This window comes from Bubalus bubalis, chromosome 19 (genome assembly GCF_019923935.1).
Source record: "Bubalus bubalis isolate 160015118507 breed Murrah chromosome 19, NDDB_SH_1, whole genome shotgun sequence".
In the NCBI taxonomy this organism is placed as follows: Eukaryota; Metazoa; Chordata; class Mammalia; order Artiodactyla; family Bovidae; genus Bubalus; species Bubalus bubalis.
This window is the reverse complement of record NC_059175.1, coordinates 71,140,792-71,162,791: the sequence shown is the minus strand read 5'-3', so window position 1 is coordinate 71,162,791 and position 22,000 is coordinate 71,140,792. Positions and strand designations below refer to the sequence as shown.

The window sequence follows — 22,000 nt, the reverse complement described above, 5'->3', positions numbered from 1 at the left end:
GGTCTCCTGCGTTGGTGGCTCAGCTGGTAAAGAACCCACCTGCAAGGCGGGAGACCTGAGATTGATCCCTGCGTCGGGAAGGTCCCCTGGAGGAGGGCATGGCAACCCACCCAGTATTCTGGTCTGGAGAATCCCAAGGGCTGTATAGTCCATGCGGCTGCAAAGAGTTGGACACCACTGAGCGGCTTTCACTTTCACTGTCTTTACCGTCTGAGCCCCCAGGGAAGCCCTGGGGCGCCTGGACCCTCTAAAACGAGGCAACAGCAGCACCCACAACTGGACAGCCCGGAGCCTGGAGCACAGGGTACGTGTGGAGTGTCGCTGAGCTCGGCTGGGCGGGGGCTGGTCAAGGCCTGTTGCCCCAGCAGTGAGAGGTGTGGGGTGGCCTGGTGGGCGTGGGGGCTGCAGCTGGGGAGGCACAGCTCCTTGAGGGGGTGGGCCAGGCCCGGGCAGGGGAGGGACCTCACCCATGTCCAGGGCACCTGGGCCTTGGGCCATGTGGGTCACCCACGGAGATGTGGCCGTGACTCGGGACGACAGGCGCCTGCTGGGTTGCAGCTGCTGCAGGAGACGCAGGCGACTGGCCAGTGAGGGGGCTCAGCCGAATCGAGAGGAGAAGCTGAGCTGCAGTGGCAAGCCGGGGTTCAAGGAGGTGAGAAGGGGCGGTTTCTGGGAAGGCAGACTGAGAAGCTTTCCCGTAGGGTAGGCGGCGGTGGGACGGGGCAGGGCTGCAGGGGAAGAGCTGGAAGGGAGCTGGTGGGGGTGCGGGGGGGGGTGGGGTGGGGCTGGGTGCCAGAGACCCCAGGTCGCTGACACCCCTCACTGCCCAGGAGTCCATCCCTCCGCCACCTGGGTCCTTGCCTGTCCTTGAATACCACAAGGTAGAAAGAGTCCGGCGGGTCCCCAGCAGCTGGGCAGGGACCTCAGTTGCTTTTCCCAGAGACCCGGTCCCCACCTCCTGTCCTTCCAAAGGACCCTCCCCTCAGGCCTCTTGCCCTCTCCGGCCCCCACCCTCTCCCGGAGACCAGCTCCACCAGCAGCCAGGCGCGTCCCCTCTAAGGTCCCTTCCCGAAAGCGGCAAGGGCGCTGGGGTGCCTCTCGAATTGGGGGTGCCAGGACACGCCGTGAGAGGGTGGGGCTGGGAGCTGTCCCCACAGCGTCCACCGCAGCCCCCGACTGCCTTGTAGACGTCCTGTCGGGGGTCTTGTCGCGGGCGGTGCCACCCCCGCGCCCAGGGCTTGGCTCGCGCTCCCGCAGGAGGCGGGCGGGAGGCCGGGCCCGTGCGCTGCGGGCGGCGGCCGCGGGGGGCGCTGCGGGGGCCGCGGTTAAAGCCGGGGCGCGGGCGCGCGCGCTCAGAGGGAGCCGGGCCGCCGCCGCCGTGCCGCGCCCCCGCCCGCCCGCCCGGCTGCCCGGCCCCGCGCCCCGCGCCCCGCGGCCGCCCGACCCCGCGCGCCGGGTCTCCGCGGCCCCCTGGACCCGCAGCGGATCCCGGCCCGGCGCCCGGGAGCGGCGCCGGGAGCGCGGGCGGGCGGGTGGGAGGCGACATGGGGAAAATCCAGTCCAAGCACGGTGAGGGCGCGGGCCGGCGGGCTGGCGGGCGGGGGCGGACGGACGCCGGCCACTCACTGTCCCTTCCCTCTCCCCGCGCCCTCCGGCCGCGCCGCAGCCGCTTCAGCCTTCAAGCGAAGAGAGAGCCCGGAAGGTGAGCGCGCGGGGCAGCGGCCGGGGCGCGGGGGACCGAGCCCGGAGCGCGGCGCGCGTGCTGCCCCCGAGGCCTTGGGTGGCGGCAGGGGCCTCGGCGCGGCGCCCCCGGGAGCGCGCGGGCTCCCCGCCCACGCCCCAGACCCCGATCCCAGCCCCGGGCCTGAGCCCCGTGCCCCAGGCCGCGCGGAGAGGGGCGGGCGCGCAGGGCGGCGGGCATCGCCAGGCGCAGCGCCCGCGGGCTCACGGGCGTCTCCTTCCCTCCTCGGTGCCGCGTCCGCCCGCGGCCCCGCAGGGGACAGTATCGTGGTGTCTGCGTACATGGGCGGCCGCAGAGGTGCAGAGGAGGCAGAGCGGCGGGGCTGCGCGGAGCACGGCGCCAGGGACAAGCAGGTAGGCGTGGTGGGCCCGGCTGGCTCCTTGGGCCGCGAGCACTGAAGCTGAGCCCCTGACCGGGACCCGGGGTCCGGGGACAAAGAAGGCGGCGGCGCAGATGGCCGGCAGACGGACTGCGGCAGGGCCTAGGGAGCCCCTCCCGCTCCCGGAGGGGGGCCTGTGGCCGCAAGGCCTGCGTATCCCAGGCGGGAGCTGGGTGCGGGGCTGGGGCTTGACTTTCTTTAGGATCCATGCGCTGCACAGCCGTGGTGGCGAGTTAAAAGCCACTACGCTGCCCATCTGCTGTGTCGGGGGCCGCTGGGCTCACGGGAAAGCCAGGCTTCAGGGGCATGGCTGGCCCCCCCAAACTGAAGTTGCTATCAGCATCAAGGCCCCCATTCCGTACACAGCGCCCCTGTGAATGGGCGTGGACGGTGTCCATCCAGGCCTGGGGCGCCAGAGGGGCCTTGGGTGAACCAGACCCCGCCCGTCTGCCAGGGTGGGTGGCTCCAGGCACCAGTGTGGAGGGGTTCGGGTAGATGGCCAGGCCAGACGGCTGAGACCCCTCCTCGCCCACCGCTCGCTCCCCAGTGGCCCCAGGAGTCCACTGCAGACAGAGCGCACCCACTCAGAGGCACGGCAGCTCCCTTTTTGGAAGGACACTCTCTGGCCAGCTGGTAAATGAAACGCTCGGAAGGTGTTTGTAAATGCTTGTGAGGGGCAAGACATGCCCTAAGATCAGACCCACTTGAGTCAGAACTCCTTTCTGGGAGTCAGGTTTGAATCCCACACCTGTAAAGGCAGGAACCCCGTTAGGATCTGCTGGGCACGTCACAGTGCGGCTGGAGGCTGTGTGCTCCTCGGCCAGGGGGCCAGGGCGGGGCCGCCCCTCCTCTGGGCCGATCATGTCTGCCTGGGGAGGTGAGTGTTGGTGACGGGGTGCTGTCTCCTGCCTGCTCGGTCCTCCTGCGCGTGAGGAGTCAGAGATGCCGGCAGGTGACGCAGAGCGGTCCTGGGCTTACGCCTCCGCTTCCTGGGGGCCATCACCTGGGGGCTTTTTCCCAGGCACGGGCACCTCAGGCCTTGAAACAGGTGGACGAGCCTCCGTCAGCTCGGGATGTGGACCACACAGCAGGTCCCAACACGTAACCCGTGCGTGTTACGATGCACCCGCTGCATGGCCGTGAGGTGGTGGAGGCCGCTGTGCTCGCCTCTGAGGCCCATGGACCCCGTGCTCCTGGGACGTGTTTGAAGAAGCGGTGTGGCGTGTGGCTCGGGTAGTTCCCTTGTTTTGTTCTCTGCTGTGGTCTGAATGTTGGCGTCACCCCGAAATTCAGCCTCGCCTCCCTCCATGTGATACCTTGAGGAGGCAGTTAGGGCCCGGGGGCTGAGCCCTCACTGTGGATCAGCGCCCGTGTGAGCCCCAGAGCGCTCGGTGTCACAGACTACGCACCAGGAAGGGGCCCTCACCAGACGCCGAAGTGGCTGGGGCCTCGGTCTGCGACATCCAGGTGCCTCGATCTCAGATGTCTAGCCTCCTCGGTCTCGGACGCCCGGCCTCCAGGCCTGTGTCGTGAGTCCTCTTGTTCACTAGTCACCGGCCTGGGTGTGTTGTGGCAGCCGCGCGGGCCGAGTCTGCTTTCTAACCCTGAGGGGCAGGCAGAGCAGAGCCTCAGAACAACAGATGGTCCTTTGTGTTTAGCACAGGTCATTGTTCCCCATTTCCTTCCGTCCTTTCCTTGTTTGGCTGTGGGCTGAGAACCCCCGACCTGGAGCGTGGACCCCTGGCCCGGGAGCTCAGGCGTCTTGCTGCCACGCTGCTGTCCCCTCCCCGAGCACACCCTGGCTCTCCCCGGAGCGTGTCGGTCGGGGGACACTAGGGCCGGCTCTCCCTCTGTCCCGTCTCCAGCCCCAGCTTCATCCCTGCCTCCCAGGGGAGGCTCCGAGGATGGCCTGCCTGACTGTGCTGTGCCCCCAGAACCTCCAGCTGGGGCCGGCGCGGGGACACGTCCCCCTTCTCTCAAGGCCACCGTGTGCTTCCTTGCGGGTCGCTGTGTGGCCACAAGAATGGTGGCCAGTGACGTTGTGCAAATTAGGTGCACGTCCCCCCACCTAACCCACCCGCTCCCACCACACACACACGATAAAGGGAACGCGGCTGGCTTTGCCCACAAGTCAGTGAGCCCGGCTGGCTCCCAGTGCTCCCCTTGTGCACGTCCAGAATGTCTGGAAACATTAGTTTCCCGGCAGGTGGATAGCTGCCTCACGAGCTAGAAGGGTCCTCCTTGTGAATCTGAGGAACGCTCTGTGCTGCTTCAAGCCCACGTGTCCCAGAGGGTCGGGGCGGCTGTGGGGCGTTGGCGGGGGTGGCACCGAGGGTCCCTGGAGGGGCAGCCGAATCTGCAGGTGCCTCACGGAGTCACGGTGTGGCATTTGGTGACGCTGTTACCACAGGTGGGGCGGCGGGGGCTGAGGTCACTGGGGGCAGCGGGGTCGGGGAGGCTCTGGGGAACCTTGCTGCCCCTCCAGCACATGCATGACCTGTGGGGTCCCGGCAGGCATGTGTGGGCATCTGGGCACCACGCCAGCCCCAGCAGACATGTTTGGTTTCCTCTTGGGCCTCCTGGGCACCCAGGGCCTGGTGTCTGCTTTCGGACGTGGCCTGGCCATGTGCAAGGCCAGCACAGGTGTGCACGCAGCCCTGGGGGCTCCTCAGGGTTTGAAGGCACCAATCCTAGCCCTGGGGGCCCAGACCCTGCACATCAGGGAATGGGGAACCTCCCTGAGGTCAGGCAGCGTCTGTGTCCCTCTCCCTACCTAGGTTTCCAGAGTTGCAGATGGCCCCCTGGGACCCCACTCAACCTAAGGATGAGCTGGGTGGTCCCAACTAACCCTCACCTGACGAGCCACCCCTCTGGGGACCCCGGAACCTCGAGGCCGCTTTGTCGGAAATGCCTGGAGGGGCTGGGGGCAGGGAGGGGGCCTGAGGACCCTGGGAGGGGGCTGCTTGCGGGTGGGCGTGTCCAGGGTGAGTGGCTAGAGTTTGCCTGTTTCTCACCTGGAAACCGGGGAGGGGCTGCCTGCAGGTGTGTGTCCTGGCGACATGCTCACCAGGATCCCCTTGGGACCAGAGGGGCGGTGCAGGGCTGGGGGTCACCAACGGACATGCGGCCAATGGTGCTGGACACCCGGGGGGGCCTGAGGGCACCCAGAAAGGCCAGACCCCATGCATGCAGTACCCACTCCACCCAGGCTTCCATGGACAGCACCAGGGCAGCATGTGTGCCCATCTCTCTCGTGCTGAGCCACCCTCCCGTGGTGCGGCCAGGACTCTGGGGCGTGGACACAGCCAGGCCGTAGCTGGTGCCCCCGCCTTGGCCGCAGTGCTGCTCCAGGGGACCATGTCCGCCGTGGTGTGGCCAGAGGCTGGCGGAGCCCTCCTGAGGGCAGGGCAGGAGGGGCAGCGCCCCCAGGATGGGTGGGAGACGTGGACTCACTGCCTGCCCCACGGACACATGGCATCAACCTCCTGCCTCCATGCGTGCTCTAGGGGGCAGCCCCAGCGAAGCCCCACATGCAGACCAGGGCCGGTGCTCGGACGGAGGGTGGGGAAGTGCCGGGAGCACCCTGCTGGGGACACTGCTGTGAGAGGAGGGGCCCACAGGGCGGGGGCGGCTTGGGGAGGCCCGCGCACTGCTGGGGGGTCAGAAACACCAGCTTCCAGAAGTAAGAGAAGCGACGGCGGTACCCGCTCACCTCGGGACGCGTCCAGGCAGCAGGTGTCCTCACCCGCCTCCCCACCCCTCGTGCAGAAGGAGCTCGAGTGACGTAGGGGGCTTCTGCTGCAGGGCTTGCCCTTTACCTGGTAAGCTGATCGTGGTCTGCATCCATGCTGCCCACGCTGGTCACTGCTAGCTGGGCTGGAGCTTGAACTGTGACAGCTGATGGGACCTGGACGTCTAACGTGGCTTCGTTCATAAATTTAAATGTAAGTGGCCACGTGGGCGGCCCAACTCCGGACGCTCTGTGTGACACCTCGCGGGCCCAAGCCCGCCCCCAGCCAGCTTGGCGGGTCTCACGTGTTTTGCGGAACTGTCCAGAAGCGGTGTGGAGGGTCCCGCACTCCCCGCTCACTTTTGAACACGCTGGAGGTTGTGGTCTTGAAATTGGCCGGGGTCCTTTCGGATGTCAGGAAGCAAGGCAGACCCTTGGCACCAGGGTTCAGAGTGTTGGCTCGGTCAGCGTGTGATGTGTCAGGCATCCGTCTCAGACCACAGACGGGCTCGGTGGGGCCAGGGTGGAGGGCCCTGGTCTGGAATCCCTGCTGGAGCTGCCGAAGGAGCTGCGGGAAGGGACGTCCTGCCCCCCATCTGCCGGGTCACGGCTCTCCCCGTGGCCTTGTGAGAATGCACGCCTGACTGCAGGGAGCCGGAGTCTGTGGTGAGGAGGAAGGGCGGCGAAAGGGTGTCTTGCAGGAGAAGATCTGGGGGTCCAGCCTCCACTGGCATCGGCGTCTGCGGCTGCCTGGGCTCGGGACTGTGGGCTCAGGGCTCCTCCAGGGACGGCGCCTCCTCCCAGCAGGCGTCTGTCTGGTTTATCTGAGTCACACTCGGCCCAGGCTCTGCACACGAGCTAGGCAGGGCTCTGCAGGTCCAACCCAGAGCCCAGGTGCCCATGAAGAGCATGCGGGGTGTGTCACGGGGCAGCAGGCGTCACGGGGCGGTGGGTGTCACAGGGCAGGTGGGTGTCACAGGGCGGCGGGTGTCACAGGGGGAGACAGCTCCGCGAGGGGAGACAGCTCTGCGAGGGGGACCGCAGTACACGGGGCTGAGGCCTCCCAGCCTGTGTCTTCCAGCTTTGGAGGACGGGGCTGGGGCCCTTCCTCTCCTTCCCTTGGTTTGTCTGAAGTGATTAACACTGTTTTAAAACCAAGCCTGGCACCCACGGGTGTCCTCTGGCATGTTCCCCAGCCCGAGGCGTAGTTCCGGTTCCTTCGGGAGCTTGGTGGGTGGTTGCGGCCTTGAATTGGTGGCTTCCGGAACCCTGTGGCCCCTGACCCCATGGCCCCTGACCCCACAGCCCCCTCGCTCCCGGGGTGGGCAGGTCGGGTGCCCTCAGCCACAGGCCCAGTGTTGCCCAGAGGGAGGCCCCGGCTCAGACCTGATGCAGGGCCTGCAGTCAGCTCTGTCCTCCCGCCAGGGGTCCTCCCCTAGGAGGGCACCGAGGTGCTACTGCCCTCCTGGCTGCCGTGAGGGGCGCCCAGGCCCTTCCTGCGGCTTGTCCCGGGGAAGGACCGTGGGCGTCGTCTGGGTGCTGGGACAGAGGGACCCCTGGAGCTGCGCTGAGGTTCCAAGGGGAAACCCAGAGAAGGGTGGGAGGTGAGAGCAGGCCTCCTGCTCTGGGGGTTCGTCTGCTGCTCCCAGACCACGCGGCTGCCCCGGGCCAGGGGCCGCTTCTGAGATGAGGTCATCATGTAACAGATGTTTTCCGAAGAATAAATGCAAAAGGTCAGCAGGTCCATGAAAAGGTGCTGGACATCCTAGTCATCAGGACTGCAGCGAGGCGTCACCTCCCCCTCTCAGGGCTGCTGCCACCAGGAGAACACAAATAACAAACACTGGAGAGGGTGTGGAGAGAAGGGAGCCCCCTCCACTGTTGGTGGGGACGTAAAACGGTGCAGCCGCTATGCAGAACACTGTGGAGACGCCTCAGCAATTACAAACAGAAGTGCCAGGCGACCCAGCAGGCTCCCTCCTGGGTACATATCCAGAGAAAGCAAAACTAACTCCAGGAGGCGGTGTGCGGCCCACGTTCCCTGCAGCGTCGTTTACAGTGGCCTCGACAGAGGCTGAGGCTGAAGCTCCAGGACTTTGGCCACCCGACGCAAAGAGCTGACTGCTTGGAAAAGACCCTGATGCTGGGAAAGATTGAAGGCAGGAGGAGAAGGGGACGACAGAGGATGAGATGGTTGGATGGCATCACCGACTCAATGGACATGAGTTGGAGCAAGCTCCTGGAGATAGTGAAGGACAGGGAAGCCTGGTGTGCTGCAGTCCATGGGGTTGCAAAGAGTCGGACACGACTTAATAACTGAACAGCAAGACGCAGAAGCAACGTAAATGTCCTTTGGTGGTGGATGAATGGATAAAGAAGGCGCGGCGTGTACGTGCAATGGAATACTTCTCAGCCATAAAGAAAAAAATCTTGCCCAAAACATGGATGGACCTTGAGGTCATGGTGCTACGTGAAGTAAGTCAGGCAGAGAAGAACAAATGCTGTGTGACCTCTCACCTATGAGGACTAGAAATATGTAAATGCGTTTATAAAACAAGCTCCCCGTTGCAGAGAGCGAATTGGTTGTGGGCGGTGGGGTGAGGGTGGGAGGAGCGGGGAAGGGCGGCTGAGAGGTCTCCGCGCGGCGAGCGCGGGTCTGCGCAGGGCGCTCTCATCTTTCACAGGTGGCGTCGCAAATGAATTGCTCTTGAGTCAATTTTGGTTCCTGTTTGTGAAACCCGGGAGGGGGCGCCGGTCTCCGCTCCGGCCCCAGGGGTCTGGATGCAGCCACAGAGCCGGGTGCGGGTGTTGCCTCCCTGCAGGCGTTTCCACCTGAGGATGTGGGTGCTTCCAGAGGTAGGGAAGCCCACATGCTTCTCAGAGCAGCTCAGCCCTCGGGGTCCTGGGCTGCGATCAAGTGTAAGCCTTCAGCATCTCCAGCACGCTTGCCTCTGCTGGGGACACTGGCGTCACGTGTGAACATGTGGGGCCTTCTCAGCTAAAAACACAAAGCTGAAAACGCGTAGGGTTCTTCTCTACTTTGGAACTGAGCTTTTGAAATGGGAAACACGAGGCTTTAGTACGGATGGAAGCGAATGAAAGTCCAGTGGTTTTTCCAGAGGAAGAGCTCAGGTAGAGGAAGATGAACCTGGGTCTGCATTTCCGACCCAGCGGCAGGAAACCTCTTCTGCCCAAGTGCGCTGGCGGGCACGATGGCTCCCGCACAGGGGCACGGGTGTCTTGTCGACACTCTGTGTGTGCTGTGACCTCAGCGGCTGGGGGCTCAGAGGGGAAGGAAGGGGCAGGCACCGGGAGGTGGATCCCGGGGATCTTCCTTTCTCTGTGAAGCTCCTCTTTGTTGGCTCTGAAGACTGAGCCAGGAGTGGGCACGACTGGGAGAAAATGAAGTCTGCAGATTTGCTGCAGAATGATTTTGTGTTAAATGAAAAGCAAAGTTCCAGGATGCTGAGAATTGAAATCACTGAAGTTTTTTAGCATATGTTATGGACACGTCTCGATTCTCTGTGGTAGAGATTGTGTGTGCATCCATGTATATGTGGGTGTGCATGCACACATATACACGTGTGTGCACACACATATGTGTTTATTGTGTTCACGCATATATGTGTACACACATACATGTGTTTATTGTGTCCATGCATATATGTGTGTGTGCTCACACGTATATGTGTGTGCATATGTACGTGTGTGTGTGTAAATATATGTGCATCTGTCTGTTGTGCTCATGCATATATGTATGTGTTCTCGCATACACGTGTGTATATATGCATTTGTATATGCATGTATGTGAGTGTACATGAATGTGTATGTGTGCACATCATTGTTCAGTTGCTCAGTCACGTCTGACTCTTTGTGACCCTGTGGACTGTATCATGCCAGGCTCCCCTGTCCTTCACTGTCTCCTGGAGTTTGCTCAAACTCATGTTCATATGTGCACATGTATATGTATATAGGTTCATGCATATGTATGTGCATCTGTGCACACATGTGCATGCATATGTTGTGTTTGTGAATATATTGTGTGTTCACGCACATGTATATACCGGTGTGTATTCATGTGTACACATGTGTCTGTACATACATGCGTGAACATGCATGTGTGTGTGCGCGCGCATGTATGTGTGTGTGTGTGCTTGTATATAGGGCATATAGGGTTTCCCTAGTGGCTCAGATGGTAAAGAATCCACCTGAATGCAGGAGACCTGAGTTTGATACCTGGGTCGGGAAGATCCCCTGGAGGAGGGCATGGCAACCCGCTCCAGTATTCTTGCCTGGAGAATCCCATGGACTGAGGAGCCTGGCGGGCTGCAGTCCATGGGGTTGCAGTGAGTTGAACATGACTGAGCAGCTGGCACTTCTTTTCACGCTGTGCAGCTTCTCACTGGCTCTGCATTTATTACGTTTTCCTTGCACACACCTTAAAGGTGCAGTGAAGTCGCTCAGTCGTGTCCGACTCTTTGCGACCCCATGGACTGCAGCCTATGAGGCTCCTCCGTCCATGGGATTTTCCAGGCAAGAGTGCTGGAGTGGATTGCCATTTCCTTCTCCAGGGGATCTTCCCGACCCAGGAATCTAACCCAGGTCTCCCGCATTGCAGGCAGACGCTTTACCATCTGAGCCACCAGGGAAGCACACACCTTAGGCTGGAGTTATCCCCTGCGGGTGACCTTAGTAACCCCACCCCATAACTTGTCCACAGCTGTGGGCTGTGGGCTGAGCCGCTGTGGTGTGTTTTCAGGCCTCCCTGCCACACATGTGGAGCCCTTCTCCAACAAGCTTCACGAGTGGGTCCCTGGGGACCTCTCCGGGGTCAGGGTCTTTTTGTGTGTGGTTGCCAAGAAAGAAATCCCCATAGACCAGGGCAAGTGGGTGTGCGGTACTGCTGCTAAGTCGCTCAGTTGTGTCTGACTCTGCAACCCTGTGGACCGTAGCCTATCAGGCTCCTCTGTCCATGGGATTCTCCAGGTAGGAATCCTGGAGTGGGTTGCCATGTCCTCTTCCAGGGGATCTTCCTGACTCAGGGATCAAATTCACATTTCTTATGTTTCCTGCATTGGCAGGCAGGTTCTTTACCACTAACCCCAGATACATTCTGTATTTTTTTGACCAAAATGAGTGAAGTTGTGAGCAGCTGTGGTGGGTAAGATGTCCTCACCCAGGACCTCAGTTACGGAGCATGCTGGCCCATTAGGTCTGTAGGTGTTTACTTTAGGAGACCCTCTGATCCCCAGAGAACTGAGTTTCTAGGCATAAATTCCAAATCTGGTTGTTAGGAAGTCTGGTTGAACGGCGCTCACCCAGGAGCCCTGCTGCGCAGTCTCAGAGCGCCCTCGGGTCCTGGAGCTGTTGTAGGAGCCGTGGTTTGTGGGGACCCTGCATACCCTTTCCCCGACACTGCATCTGCCTTAACTTGCGCTTTAAAGTCAGGAGTTGACAGTCACGGCCATGCCAGCCCCTCTGATGGAGCCCCTCCGTAGGCCTCACTGCGCATGTGCTGGAATTATTAAGCCCCAAACCTGCATTGTCTCCTCTAAGGCTGTTTAGCCGCTGAAGCCGCGACCCCAGCTGTTAAGCCGCCGGGCCTTTCCTGCAGCCTGTGGAGCAGCCTCTGTGTCCCTGGCGGTGTGTCTGTGATGTGTCCCCGCTAGGCCTTCCGTCACGGGTGCGGGCAGGTCTGCCTCTGCCCTCGATCTCTCCCACCGAGGCCACTGCCTCTCCTGGGCCCTGCCCCTTCACCCCCGGCCATCTGCCCTCCCCTCTGCTGCCCCCCTGCCCTCCCACTCTCCCCCCAGTGCCCCGTCCTTGCCTTCTCCTGCACGACCCAGTTCTTTCCAGAGCCCGGGGAGCCCAGCCGCCCCCCCACTCATCCTATACCAGTCCTGCCCCGTCCAGCGTCCTGACAGCCTGAGCAGGAGCCCAGGGGCTCCCCTGGACCCTCACTTGCCCCAGGTCACCCTTGCATGACACATCACCCCCTTGTCCAGCCCCAGGCACTGCCTGGAAGTGACCTTGGTACCCGGCAGCACGAGCCTGGTGGGCACTGCCCCGGGGTCCCGGCCTCTGCCCACTCTGCCTGTCCAGAGCGTTGCCTGCCAGGGTGGGAGGTGAGGCCAGGCTCTGTCTCTGATTAGCAGGCCCCCATGGCCAACCGCTCAGGAGGCAGGGCTGGTGTGAGCAGGCCAGGGTGGAGGGCCTGCAGGGCAGCAAGGGGCGCAGCCAGAGAGGGGCGCTGCGAGCCTGGGAGACAGTGGCTGGGGGTGGAACCAGCAGGAGGGAACATGTGGGGCCACTCAGTGAACACACCTTCAGGACAGCATCTGTGACCCGGGATGTGGGCTCTGCAGCCCGAGCGTCCCCCGTAACCTGAGAGCCCACCGTGCCCCGAGCGTCCACCCAGCACTGGGGCCACCCTCTTCTGAGGGACCTGGGGCACCAAGAGGCTGTTCCACCAGGAGCCGCTCGGTCTGGAGGACACCCTCACCACCTGCTCCGTCCTTGCCCTGCGCTCGCCCCTCCTGTCCCCCAGCCTCCCCCCACCCCCGTCTTCCCTCTCTCCCCTCTGCCTAGACTGCCATCCACACTGGGCCTCTCCTGCCCCCCTGCAGACAGCTCACCTCAGGGCTCAGGAATCCATCCCGCACAGGCCCTGGAAGCACCATTGACCTTAGGTTCCTCGAGGCCGGTGTTTCCAGGACCCAGAGCTCCCAAGCCATAAGGGGGCTGCAGACTCTGAGTGGACCGCCTGTATTTGTAACGGAACGGGGCCATTCTGAAGGCAGCGGAGGGGCTGGGGCAGTTCCTGGGGGTTGCAGGCAGCCGGGCTCTCTGATGGGGACCCTCTGGGTTCTGGTCACGGCTGCCAGTCCTCAGATGTGTCACAGGAAGCTGAGCCTGTCCTCTGGGGCCCCTGAGTCTGGAAGGCGTGCCCTGGGAGCAGGAGGTCTGTCCTTGCGTCCACGCCATGACCTGCACTGTGACCCGCGCTGCAGTCTCTCCCTACTCAGGCCAGAGGAGGGGCCTGGCTTCCTCTGGGTTTCTGGCTGATGTACTTCCTGTCTGTCCCCATTTGAGGGGGACGGTGCCCCGTGAGCGTGTGCATGGGCGGTCCCTGCACCCCGTCCTCGTGGGGGTTCACCGCACCCCATCCTCCAGGGTTCACCGCAACCCGTCTTCTTGGGGAATCACCGCACCCCATCCTCCTGGGGGGTCGCTGCACCCCATCCTCCTTGGGAGTTGCCACACCCCGTCCTCCTGGGGGATCACCACACCCCATCCTCCTGGGGGATCACCACACTCCATCCTCCTGGGGGGTCACCGCACCCCATCCTTGTGGGGGTTTGCAGCACCCCATCCTCCGGGGTTCACTGCACCCCGTCTTCTTGGGGGATCACCGCACCCCATCCTCCTGGGGAGTCACCACACCCCGTCCGCGTGCTGTTGGAAAGGGGTGGAGGCAGTGGTCAGTGGCCAGTCCAGACTCGGCTGGCTGGCGGCTCCTGGACGTGCGGGGCTGCTCCCTGTCCCAGAGCCCGCGACTGTGACCTTACTGGAAAGGGGTCTCTGCAGATGTGACTGAGTGAAGGGCCTCGAGATGAGAGGTGGTCCTGGGGCCCTGACTGTCGCCTCCTGTCTTTGTAAAGGGGCGGGCGCGGGTCCAACCTTGGACAGAAGACGCACACCCAGAGGCTGAGCGGCCACAGAGAAGAGGCTGGGGACGCAGACATGAGCCCAGGGTCCCCAGAGCCGGAGAGGCAGGAAGGGTCCCTGCCCCCGGAGCATGGGGGGCTCCCCTCCACGCCATGAGTCCTGACTCTGGCCTCAGAACTGGGAGGCGGCACGTCTTCAGGTGTGAGCTGCCTGGCTGGGAACCACTTGTTACGGCCCCGGGACGCAGACACACTGTCCCTCGGGCCCTGGGGTCCTGGGGGGCTCCTCTCTGTTGAAGCCCAAATCCCCAGATCCGCGCACTGAGCCCCCAGGGACAGAGCGGGAACCAGCCTGTCTGTGAACAGGGTCTGTGAACAGTGTTGGGAGGGGCTTTGAGTCCTGGCAGCATTGGGAGGGGGTGGTCGGAATATGAGGGCCCCCCCAGGCTTGCCACAGATGCGCTGCACACTGGGCCCGGGCGGTTTTTCTGGGCAGGCTCTTTATCGGGGTGACGGTGAAGCGGGTTTGTAAAAGCCATCTTCCCACGTGCTCTGCCACCACACGGACGCACCGCCTCCCTCGGGGATCTTTCAGGGACTCTAGAGCTGGAGGGCCTCTACCCGAGCAAGAGTGGGGCTTCCTAGGGACCTGGCCGCCCTTGAAGCCTGGGAGCGTTTCCTGAGATCGCAGAGGCACCGAGTCTTGAAGGAACGTGTGGATCTGGACGCTGGAAAAGTAGACGAGTTCAGGGGGTGGTCACAGTGCCAACGGAGCGTCCTCCTTCCTACCCAGCCGACCACCCCGCACCCCGTGGCCTCCGACGGGCACGTGTGTCCCCCGGGCCCGCCCGCAGGGTAGACGGCCCAGCGGCCCCGGCTCCAGTGGGCGGAAGGGGACCCTGGCCGAGGAAAAGTGTGGCTGGGCCTCCTGGCTTTTCAGGGGAGGCGGGGGTCCGAGCCTTTCCATGAACTCCCCCAACACCTCCGTGCCCATCGCCCCCACCTGGGCAGGTGGGCTGCCCCCAGCGTTGCAGCGGGACCTGGCCGGGCCACAGCCACTTGCTGGGAGGGACCGAGAGTTCAGGGCTGCGCCGTGCCTCGTGGGGTGGATGTCCTCTGGTGTCTGGGGTTCAGGGCAGCCACGCCCGGGGAGGCGATGGTGGGCTCCCTGAGACCCCCCTCAGCCTAAGAGGCCAGGACAGGGCAGCAGGAGCCTGCAGCGAAGGCAGAGGCCTCCTGACGGTGATGGAGAGGCACAACCCAGAGGAGAAAGTGTCCGGTGTGAGGGCCTCGGCCCGTCCCTGGCAGCCAGAGCACCAGGCTGAAGGAGGGCCCCTCGGACGCCGGAGGATGGGGCATGATCTTCCCCTGCTGGGGCCCCCGGGGTCAGCAGGAGCCCAGGCCCGGGTCTGAGCAGGCTGGGTGGTGGGCTGGGTCACCCGCAGGCCCCTGCTGGCGGGTAGAGAAGCCCCAGGTGCCATGGGGACAGAGCCATGTCCCTCAGCAGAGTCGGAGGCGATTGGTGCCAAGGACCGTCCAGGTGCGGCCGGGATGGGGGGGCGGGAAGGTGGGGCTGGAGGGTTTGTAGGCGGAGGCTGGGGCTCCCTTGAGGAGTAGGGGAGGGCACGAGGTGGGAGTTTGCTGCTGGGGAGCGTCTGCAGCTGGGGGCTCTGCCTGGGGAAAGAGGCCAGCACAGGTGGCCTTCCAGGAGGGGTGGGGCCTGGGCAGAGCCTGTGTGTGTGTGGGGAGGTCATCTGTTCACCCCCAGTCTTGCTGGAAGGCCTGGGTTTTCCAGCCACGTAGGAGGTCGCCGGCGGGGTGGCCGCACGTCTGGCCAGCAGCCCTGCGCTGCGTGTCCTGCGTCGCAGTCTAAGTTCTTGGCCCTTCTGTTGAGCAGCAGCAGCGCAGGTGAGAGGGCGTCTGTGTGTAACCAGGATGGATGCAAGTCACCACAGGGCCGAGCGTGGCTGTGCTTCCCGCAAGCCTCCTCGCCCCCTTGTCTGATGGCTCCATGTCACAGAGACTGCTGGTGACCCACTGGATCTCAAACCGGCCTGTCCTCCCGTCGGGGTGTGCGTGGAGGAACGTTCCGAGTGTCCTGAACCCTCAGCCCCGTTAGGGAATGCAGGCACCGTCTGGGGAGGTGGGCACGTCCGTTGCTGATCAGAGACTGCTTGGTTTTGTCCTTGGTGTGTTTGTGATTGTAGCGTTGGGAGCATCTCGGTCCCACGAAGGCTCACACAGACCCTGTCCTGACCCCTCCCCAGCCCAAAGCACGTATTAATATCTCATCTGTAACGGCACCGCCTACCAAAAGTCAGTGCTCAGGTTATTTTAAAACAAAAAGATGGAAGGAATTATTGAACTTTTGACTCTTTTAAGTTCACGTGTAGAGGCCACGAGTGGGTTTTGCTCTTCCTTTGCACACACGGCCGAGCCAGGTGAGCAGTGAGGAGATTCTCGGGTCCCCCACCCTGTGGCTCTGGGGGCCGAGTCCTCAGGGCCAGCCTCCCCGCCAGCCCTGGGGCTCCAGCAGGTCCCCAGAGGCGGGTTTTGGGGCCTTGGACATTTCCCCACTGAGACTGGCTCTTTTAAAGAAAGGCTGTGCCCAGTCTGGTCTCAGATCCTTAGATTCCGGGGAGGTGCTTCGTGCAGCTCTTCTCGCCTCTGTGATTTAAGGAGGTGAATACGGGGCCTCTGCTCCGGGTGGGGTCGTCAGGAGCCACGCAGGATCTGAGCCTCCGACCACCGGCCCAACGGGGAGGCTGGCCAGGCCCCTGGCGGGGGGACGTGGTGAGAGCGGGCCATCCAAGCTGGGGGGCGGAGTCCTCACCAGGCACTTCCTGCCAGTGCCTGAGCCCCTGGGCCCGTCCGTCTGTGTTCTGGCCCCGCATCGCGTGGTAGGGACCGCAGGGCCCACAGCCCCGCTGGATGTCGGCTGGCCCCAGCTTCCCTCTGTGATGCAGTCCCTGGGGCCACCTGACCTGCCTCTGGCCAGGCACTGGGCCTGCTCCCTGCAGACACCCGGAACCTCTGCTTCGCAGTTCACTTTGATGTTATGGAAAAAATTCAACTGAAAGCCAGGGTCTTATGATTGGAATTTATCTTGGTGTCCGAGGGGCAGAGCGCTCAGGCTGGAGTCCGTTTGGCTGGAGGGCCCTTGTGTTGGCATGCGGGGCGACCTCAGGGCCCTCCGAGCTGGGCCAGCGGGTGCGTCCCATGGCGGCGGGCTGCATGGCGGAGGCAGCGGCATCTCCGTAACCTGGTGTTTGGTTTCCTACTAAAGCGAGCTCGGGCACACCGCCCGCCTGGCCTTTCGAGGAAACTGTGAAAGTCACCTGCTTCTAAGCGGCGTGACGGGGCGATGGGGCGGTTAGGGCCAGGGCCTCCAAGAGGAGGATGCTGGGGGCGCCTGGGAGCCCAGGAGACAGACGGGCAGGCCCCCCTCCGCCCTGGGTCCAGCCCCGCTCGCCCAGCGTCTGTTCTGACCCTGGGGTTGGCTCTGCCAGCTCCGGGGACTCAGTTCTGTGGTTTCCCAGCTTGGCTGGAAGGTTGGTCCCGTAACTGGCCTCAGGATCGGCTGTGGGGGGTGGGGGCGGGGGGCGTCTTCTGTCTGCGTCCTTGGCCCAGCCCCGCGAAGGAGACGCCCCCTGCAGCCCTGGCCACCCGGTTCCTGGGCCTTGCGGGGGCGCTCCCTGGCTCTTGTCCAGCTGGGGCGGGAGGTGCCGTGTGCCAGCCAGTGAGCTCGCCCGTTCACGGCCCGGCTTCTGGTCTGTGCCCGCGTCGCTCGGCAGAAGCTGTGGGGGGAGACTTGTTCTTGCTGCCCCGTGCCCTCTGGTGAAGGCCGTGTCCTCGGCGGGGATGCAAGCTGCACTGAGAAGCACTGGCCCATCCTGGGCCCTGCGTCCCGTCCTGGGCCCTGCGTCTCGTCCTGGAGGCAGTTCTGACAGAGCCAGCCACGCCCAGGGATGGGCGCGTGTCACGTTCAGAGCCCGAGGCTGAGTGAGCGTGGAGAGGCTGGTGCTCCTGCAGCAGGAGCGTGACGCCCAGGAGGCAGGTCCGGTGCCCGCCCCGAGCTCGGGTGGGCGTCCATGGTCTGTGCCGTCCCTTCTCCCTGCAGGAGCTGCTGGGCGGGGACCCCAGGGAAGGGCCTTTCCGCGACAACCAGTGTCCCCTCGAGGGTGAGTCCCACTCCCCGGCCCTCACTAATGCCCCTGCCCCGGACACCCTGAACCACCCTCATCGTGCACCCCTCCACTTACCCCCCAGACCCCGGCCAGCCCGGGCTTGAAGCTGCCACAGTCAGGCGGACAGGGCAGGGGGTGCCCCAGGCCGGGGCCACCCTGAGGGCCGCTCTGGCCTCCCTCCCAGGCCACCTGATGCCCTGTGCCCAGACTCTCGGCTCAGACCCTTCTGGGGGGTCCCACCCACCCCCCTGTCCCTGGGGACACCGGGCCCACCCCCACCACCTGCCCCTCGGGACGCTAGGCCCGCCCACCCGTCCCCCTGGGCTGGGACGACAGGCCCACCCCCCAACCCCGCAGTGGTGCTGCCTCCTGAGAAGGCCGAGGCCCGCGAGGGGCCAGGACAGCTCTTCTGCGTGGACGATGGAGAGAGAGCGGCGAGCCGCGAGGGCGCCCGCGGGCTGGGCAAGCGGCGCCTGAATGTGGACGTAGGTCTTTGTCCCGCTCCCCCTCCCGTGGTACCCGGGGTGGCAGGCTCTGCTGGGTGGAGGGGTCCCTATGCGCCTGGCCAGAGCTGGCCGCTGTGGCCCCACGTAACCCGTGGGACTTTCCCAGGCTTCAGTGCCAGAGCCGCGGGAATGACCCAGAAGCCGGGTCACGCACAGACCGTCACGTCTCCCTGCCTGGCCAGGAGGGGCAGGGACTGGTCCCTGGAGGACGGGGCAGGGTTGGGGGCCCGGCGCGTGGGTGAGGACGACCCTCTGCCCATCCCCCTGCACCCCACAGGCAGTCCAGTGCGACGTCTCAGTGGAGGAAGACAATCACCAGGAGTGGACATTCACGCTCTACGGCTTCGACAACAGCGGCAAGGCCACCAGAGAGGTGATGGTCTGGCGCTGGCGGCAGACATAAGGAGGCCTGGGTCCCACGGTGGGGACACGGCTGGGCCCTCCAGGCGCGAGGAGAGGCAGGAAGCTTTCCCGGGTCAGGCTGCAGGGAGGGAGCCACTGCAGGGCAGGACCCAGGTCACCAGCAGGGCCGGCTGGAGCCTCGTCTGTCCCCCCTGTGGCCAGCCGCTGTCTGTGCCGTTCCTGGTGAGCCCGGCACGCCTGTCTCTGCCCTGGCCAGCAGCCCCTCAGCAGGGCCGTGAGGGTCCCAGGGGTGCCCCCGGCACACCGCTCTGCTGCCTTCTGTGACCAGGAGCGCAAAGGGGCCCTCAGAAGGAAGCAGACATGGAGGATGACTGAGACAGCGTGTCTGAGTTAAAAGCAGCTCTGATCGTTTGCTTGCTAAGCCCTTTGAACTTAGACCCAGTTTGAACTTGAAAAGCTCAGAGAGATGTGGTGGTTCCAGCAGGGCTGCCGGCTCAGCCTTTTGGTGCCTCCGTGGTGCAGAGGAGGGGGGGGCGGGCAGCAGGCGGTGTGGGCGGCGTGGGTGGTGTGGGCTGGCCCCCCCAGTCCTCCTGTGCCCCAACGTCTGCCCGCCACCCCCACCCCAGGACATGTCCAGCCTGATGCACACCATCTATGAAGTCGTCGATGCCTCAGTCCACCACTGCTCGGGCAGCAGCAAGACCCTCCGTGTGAAGCTAACCGTCAGCCCCGAGCCCTCCAGCAAGAGGAAGGACGGGCCCCCTGCCGCCCAGGGTGAGGGCCTGGGCTCCCGGGCTGGCGGCTCCCCACGCAGCTGCCCCGGAGGCCCTGCCCTGCGCGTGGTCCCTGCTTCCCTGCCCCACACTGCCACTCCCCCGAGGGCCCACTCACCGTTTGGGATTGGGGGGTGTTAACTATGACCTCCGCTCAGCGTCCCCCTCATGACAGAGGGCTCCGTGGCATCCTGAACATGGAGAGCGAGGCGCGGGCTGGGGACGGTTCGGTGAAAGACTGGGTGTGCGGGAGCGAGTGAGAAGAGAATGCGTGCGTGCAAGACTGAAGGTGCATGAGTGAGTGAGGAGTGACCGGCGTGAGTGGGGAGTGATGAATGAATAAGGGACTGACTGAATGTGCAGATGAATGCGTGAGTGACGAATGAACAACTGGACTGATGCACGAGTGAATGAAGGCGTGAAAGAGCGCGTGAACGTGCGGGGGCTGGTGAGCACGTGGGCAGAGGTAGCGGGTGAGTGGAGGCTGCCCGCCACGCTCCCTGCTTTCAGACCGCGAGTCCAGTCGCTGCAGGGCGGAGGCGGAGCTCAGCGAGGACCCCAGGGTGGCCGACAGGAGGCTGTCTGCACACGTCCGGTGAGGGCCTGGGCCCCGGCTCTGCTCCCCTCGGACGGGAGAACCCTGGCCACACCCCTGCTTCCTGCAGGCCTCAAGGGCTGTCCCCTTGGGGTGGCCCCAGGCGCGCCCTGCCATGGGGTGGGTGGCCGGCCCCTGGGTGGGAGCTGGGCAGGCCCAGTGTCGTCTGAGAGGCCGCGGGGCTTCACGGGCAGCGGGGGGGTGTTCTCTGGACCCTCAGCCCGCTGGGACCTGGGCCCCGTGGTTCCACCCCCCAAGGGCAGGGCCACGGAGCCCTCACCAGTTCCCAGGTGACGACGGTGGCAGAGGCCACAGGGTGGCACCAGGGTCCTGGGGCCCGGTGGGCCCTGCTTGTCCTCGACCTCGTGGGTCAGAGCGCCGGAGATCAGAGCTATAACCCCCTCCGCTCCTCGCAGGAGGCCCAACGCCGACCCCCACCCCTGCTCAGAGCGGGGGCCCTACTGCGTGGACGAAAACACGGAGCGGAGGAACCACTACTTGGACCTGGCCGGAATCGAGAACTATGCATCCAAGTTCGGACCAGGTGAGTCCCGGGGGTCTGGCCCCTGGGCACCAGGCCTGGGGATCGCGGGTCCTGGCAGCAGCGGGTCCAGCAGGACAGACCCGGCCGCGTGGAGGCCCTCACGGCTGCTGTGTCTGCAGGGTCCCCCCCGACGCAGGCCCGGCCGGAGCCCCCCGCCAGGGCCTCGCACCCGCAGGGCCGGTCCCGCTCGCAGGAGTCAGACGTGCACGCCGCCCACCATCGCCGCTGCCCGGGGCTGGCCGAGTTCGCCCTGCCGGCCGCTGAGCCGCTGCCCCGGGCCCTGGACCTGCCGCCCCGGCCGAAGGGCCCCGAGCGGCCGTTCCTGAGATCCCCCCCGGGCTCGGGCCGGCCGCCTGGCGCACCCAGCGGGCTCAGGCCCGGGCGGTCCTTCAGCTTCCACCCGCCCGCCCCGCTGCCGCAGGCGCCCCTGGAGGCCCAGCCCCTCCCGCAGCCGCCGCCCCCGCCCTACGGCCACCGGCGGTGCCGGCAGAGGGCGCGGGAGGGCCACTCGCCGCTGAAGGCCGCGCCGGGCCCGCCCGCGGCGCTGGAGCACGAGCTGCCGCCCGCGCTGCTGGGCGAGGCCTTCGCAGGGCCGGCCGTCCAGCGGCATGAACACCACCACCACCACGAACACCACCACCACCACCACCACCACCACCACGCGGCCTAGGCCCCCGGCCCGGCCCCACCCTCCTCGGCCAGCGGCCCGAGGCCCTGGGTGTCCCCCCAACCAAGCTTTATGTGTCGTCCCTAAACACGCGTTCGCTTTCAGATGCCTGCGCCTGCTTCTGTCGTGATTCCGGCGTGAGGCCCAAAGGCAGGAGGGAACTGCCGGCCGCTCCTGGCCTGTTTTTTTTCCCCGGAGAGCAAGCGCTGGGGGGGCTTCGCTTGGGACAGGGGGTGGGCGGGGGTGCCAGCCTTGTGGTCGCCCGGGACTGGGTGGACGGGGCCCTTGCAGCTCCTACAGCTCGTCCATCGTGAAGCCGGGAGGGCGGTCAGGGAGCCGCCGCTGCCCGAAGCCTGGGGGTGTGCGTGGCCTGCGGACAGGGGAGGCGGCTCCCCTTCAGTCGTCCGGGAGCCCAGAGGAGGCAGGCTGTGGGGGTGCCCCCAGCACCCTGAGAGGACGCAGAGGCCGCGGCAGGGTTGGGAAGGTGTGGGCGCCCCCGATAATGCACATGGACAGCTGGGCGGAGGTGGCCTCCTGTCCTCCGTGGACTCGAACGTACCCCATGGAGCGCCGCACACAGCTTCAGCTTTGGGAAAGCGCCCTTCCCACTGGGAGGCCGGGCGAGAGCTGCAGGGAGCAGTGCGCCCAGCGTCCTGGAACCTCGGCCTGTGGATCCCCCTGAGGCCCGAGGCGGCCGCCGCTTAGCCCGAGACAGGCCACTTGTGAATTTGTGCCGCTGGTTTTGTATTTCCTCCTTGGCACTGTTTTTACGGATAAAGCGACTTGGTGGTCAACCCGTGATTGCGTTTCCCCAGTCATAATAAAATACGTGCATTGGCAACATGTCA

General features: G+C 64.8%; 1 protein-coding gene across 1 annotated transcript; it reads left to right on the top strand.

Moving 5' to 3' along the window:
- Positions 1-1,441: 1,441 nt before the first annotated feature.
- On the top strand, positions 1,442-22,000 carry NKD2 (NKD inhibitor of WNT signaling pathway 2). The gene is made up of 10 exons (XM_025270757.3): positions 1,442-1,569; positions 1,667-1,702; positions 1,997-2,094; positions 17,638-17,698; positions 18,062-18,189; positions 18,488-18,583; positions 19,200-19,347; positions 19,857-19,941; positions 20,358-20,485; positions 20,605-22,000. The coding sequence occupies exons 1-10, from the start codon at positions 1,545-1,547 to the stop codon at positions 21,153-21,155; spliced, it is 1,356 nt and encodes a 451-aa protein (XP_025126542.2). The 5' UTR covers positions 1,442-1,544; the 3' UTR covers positions 21,156-22,000.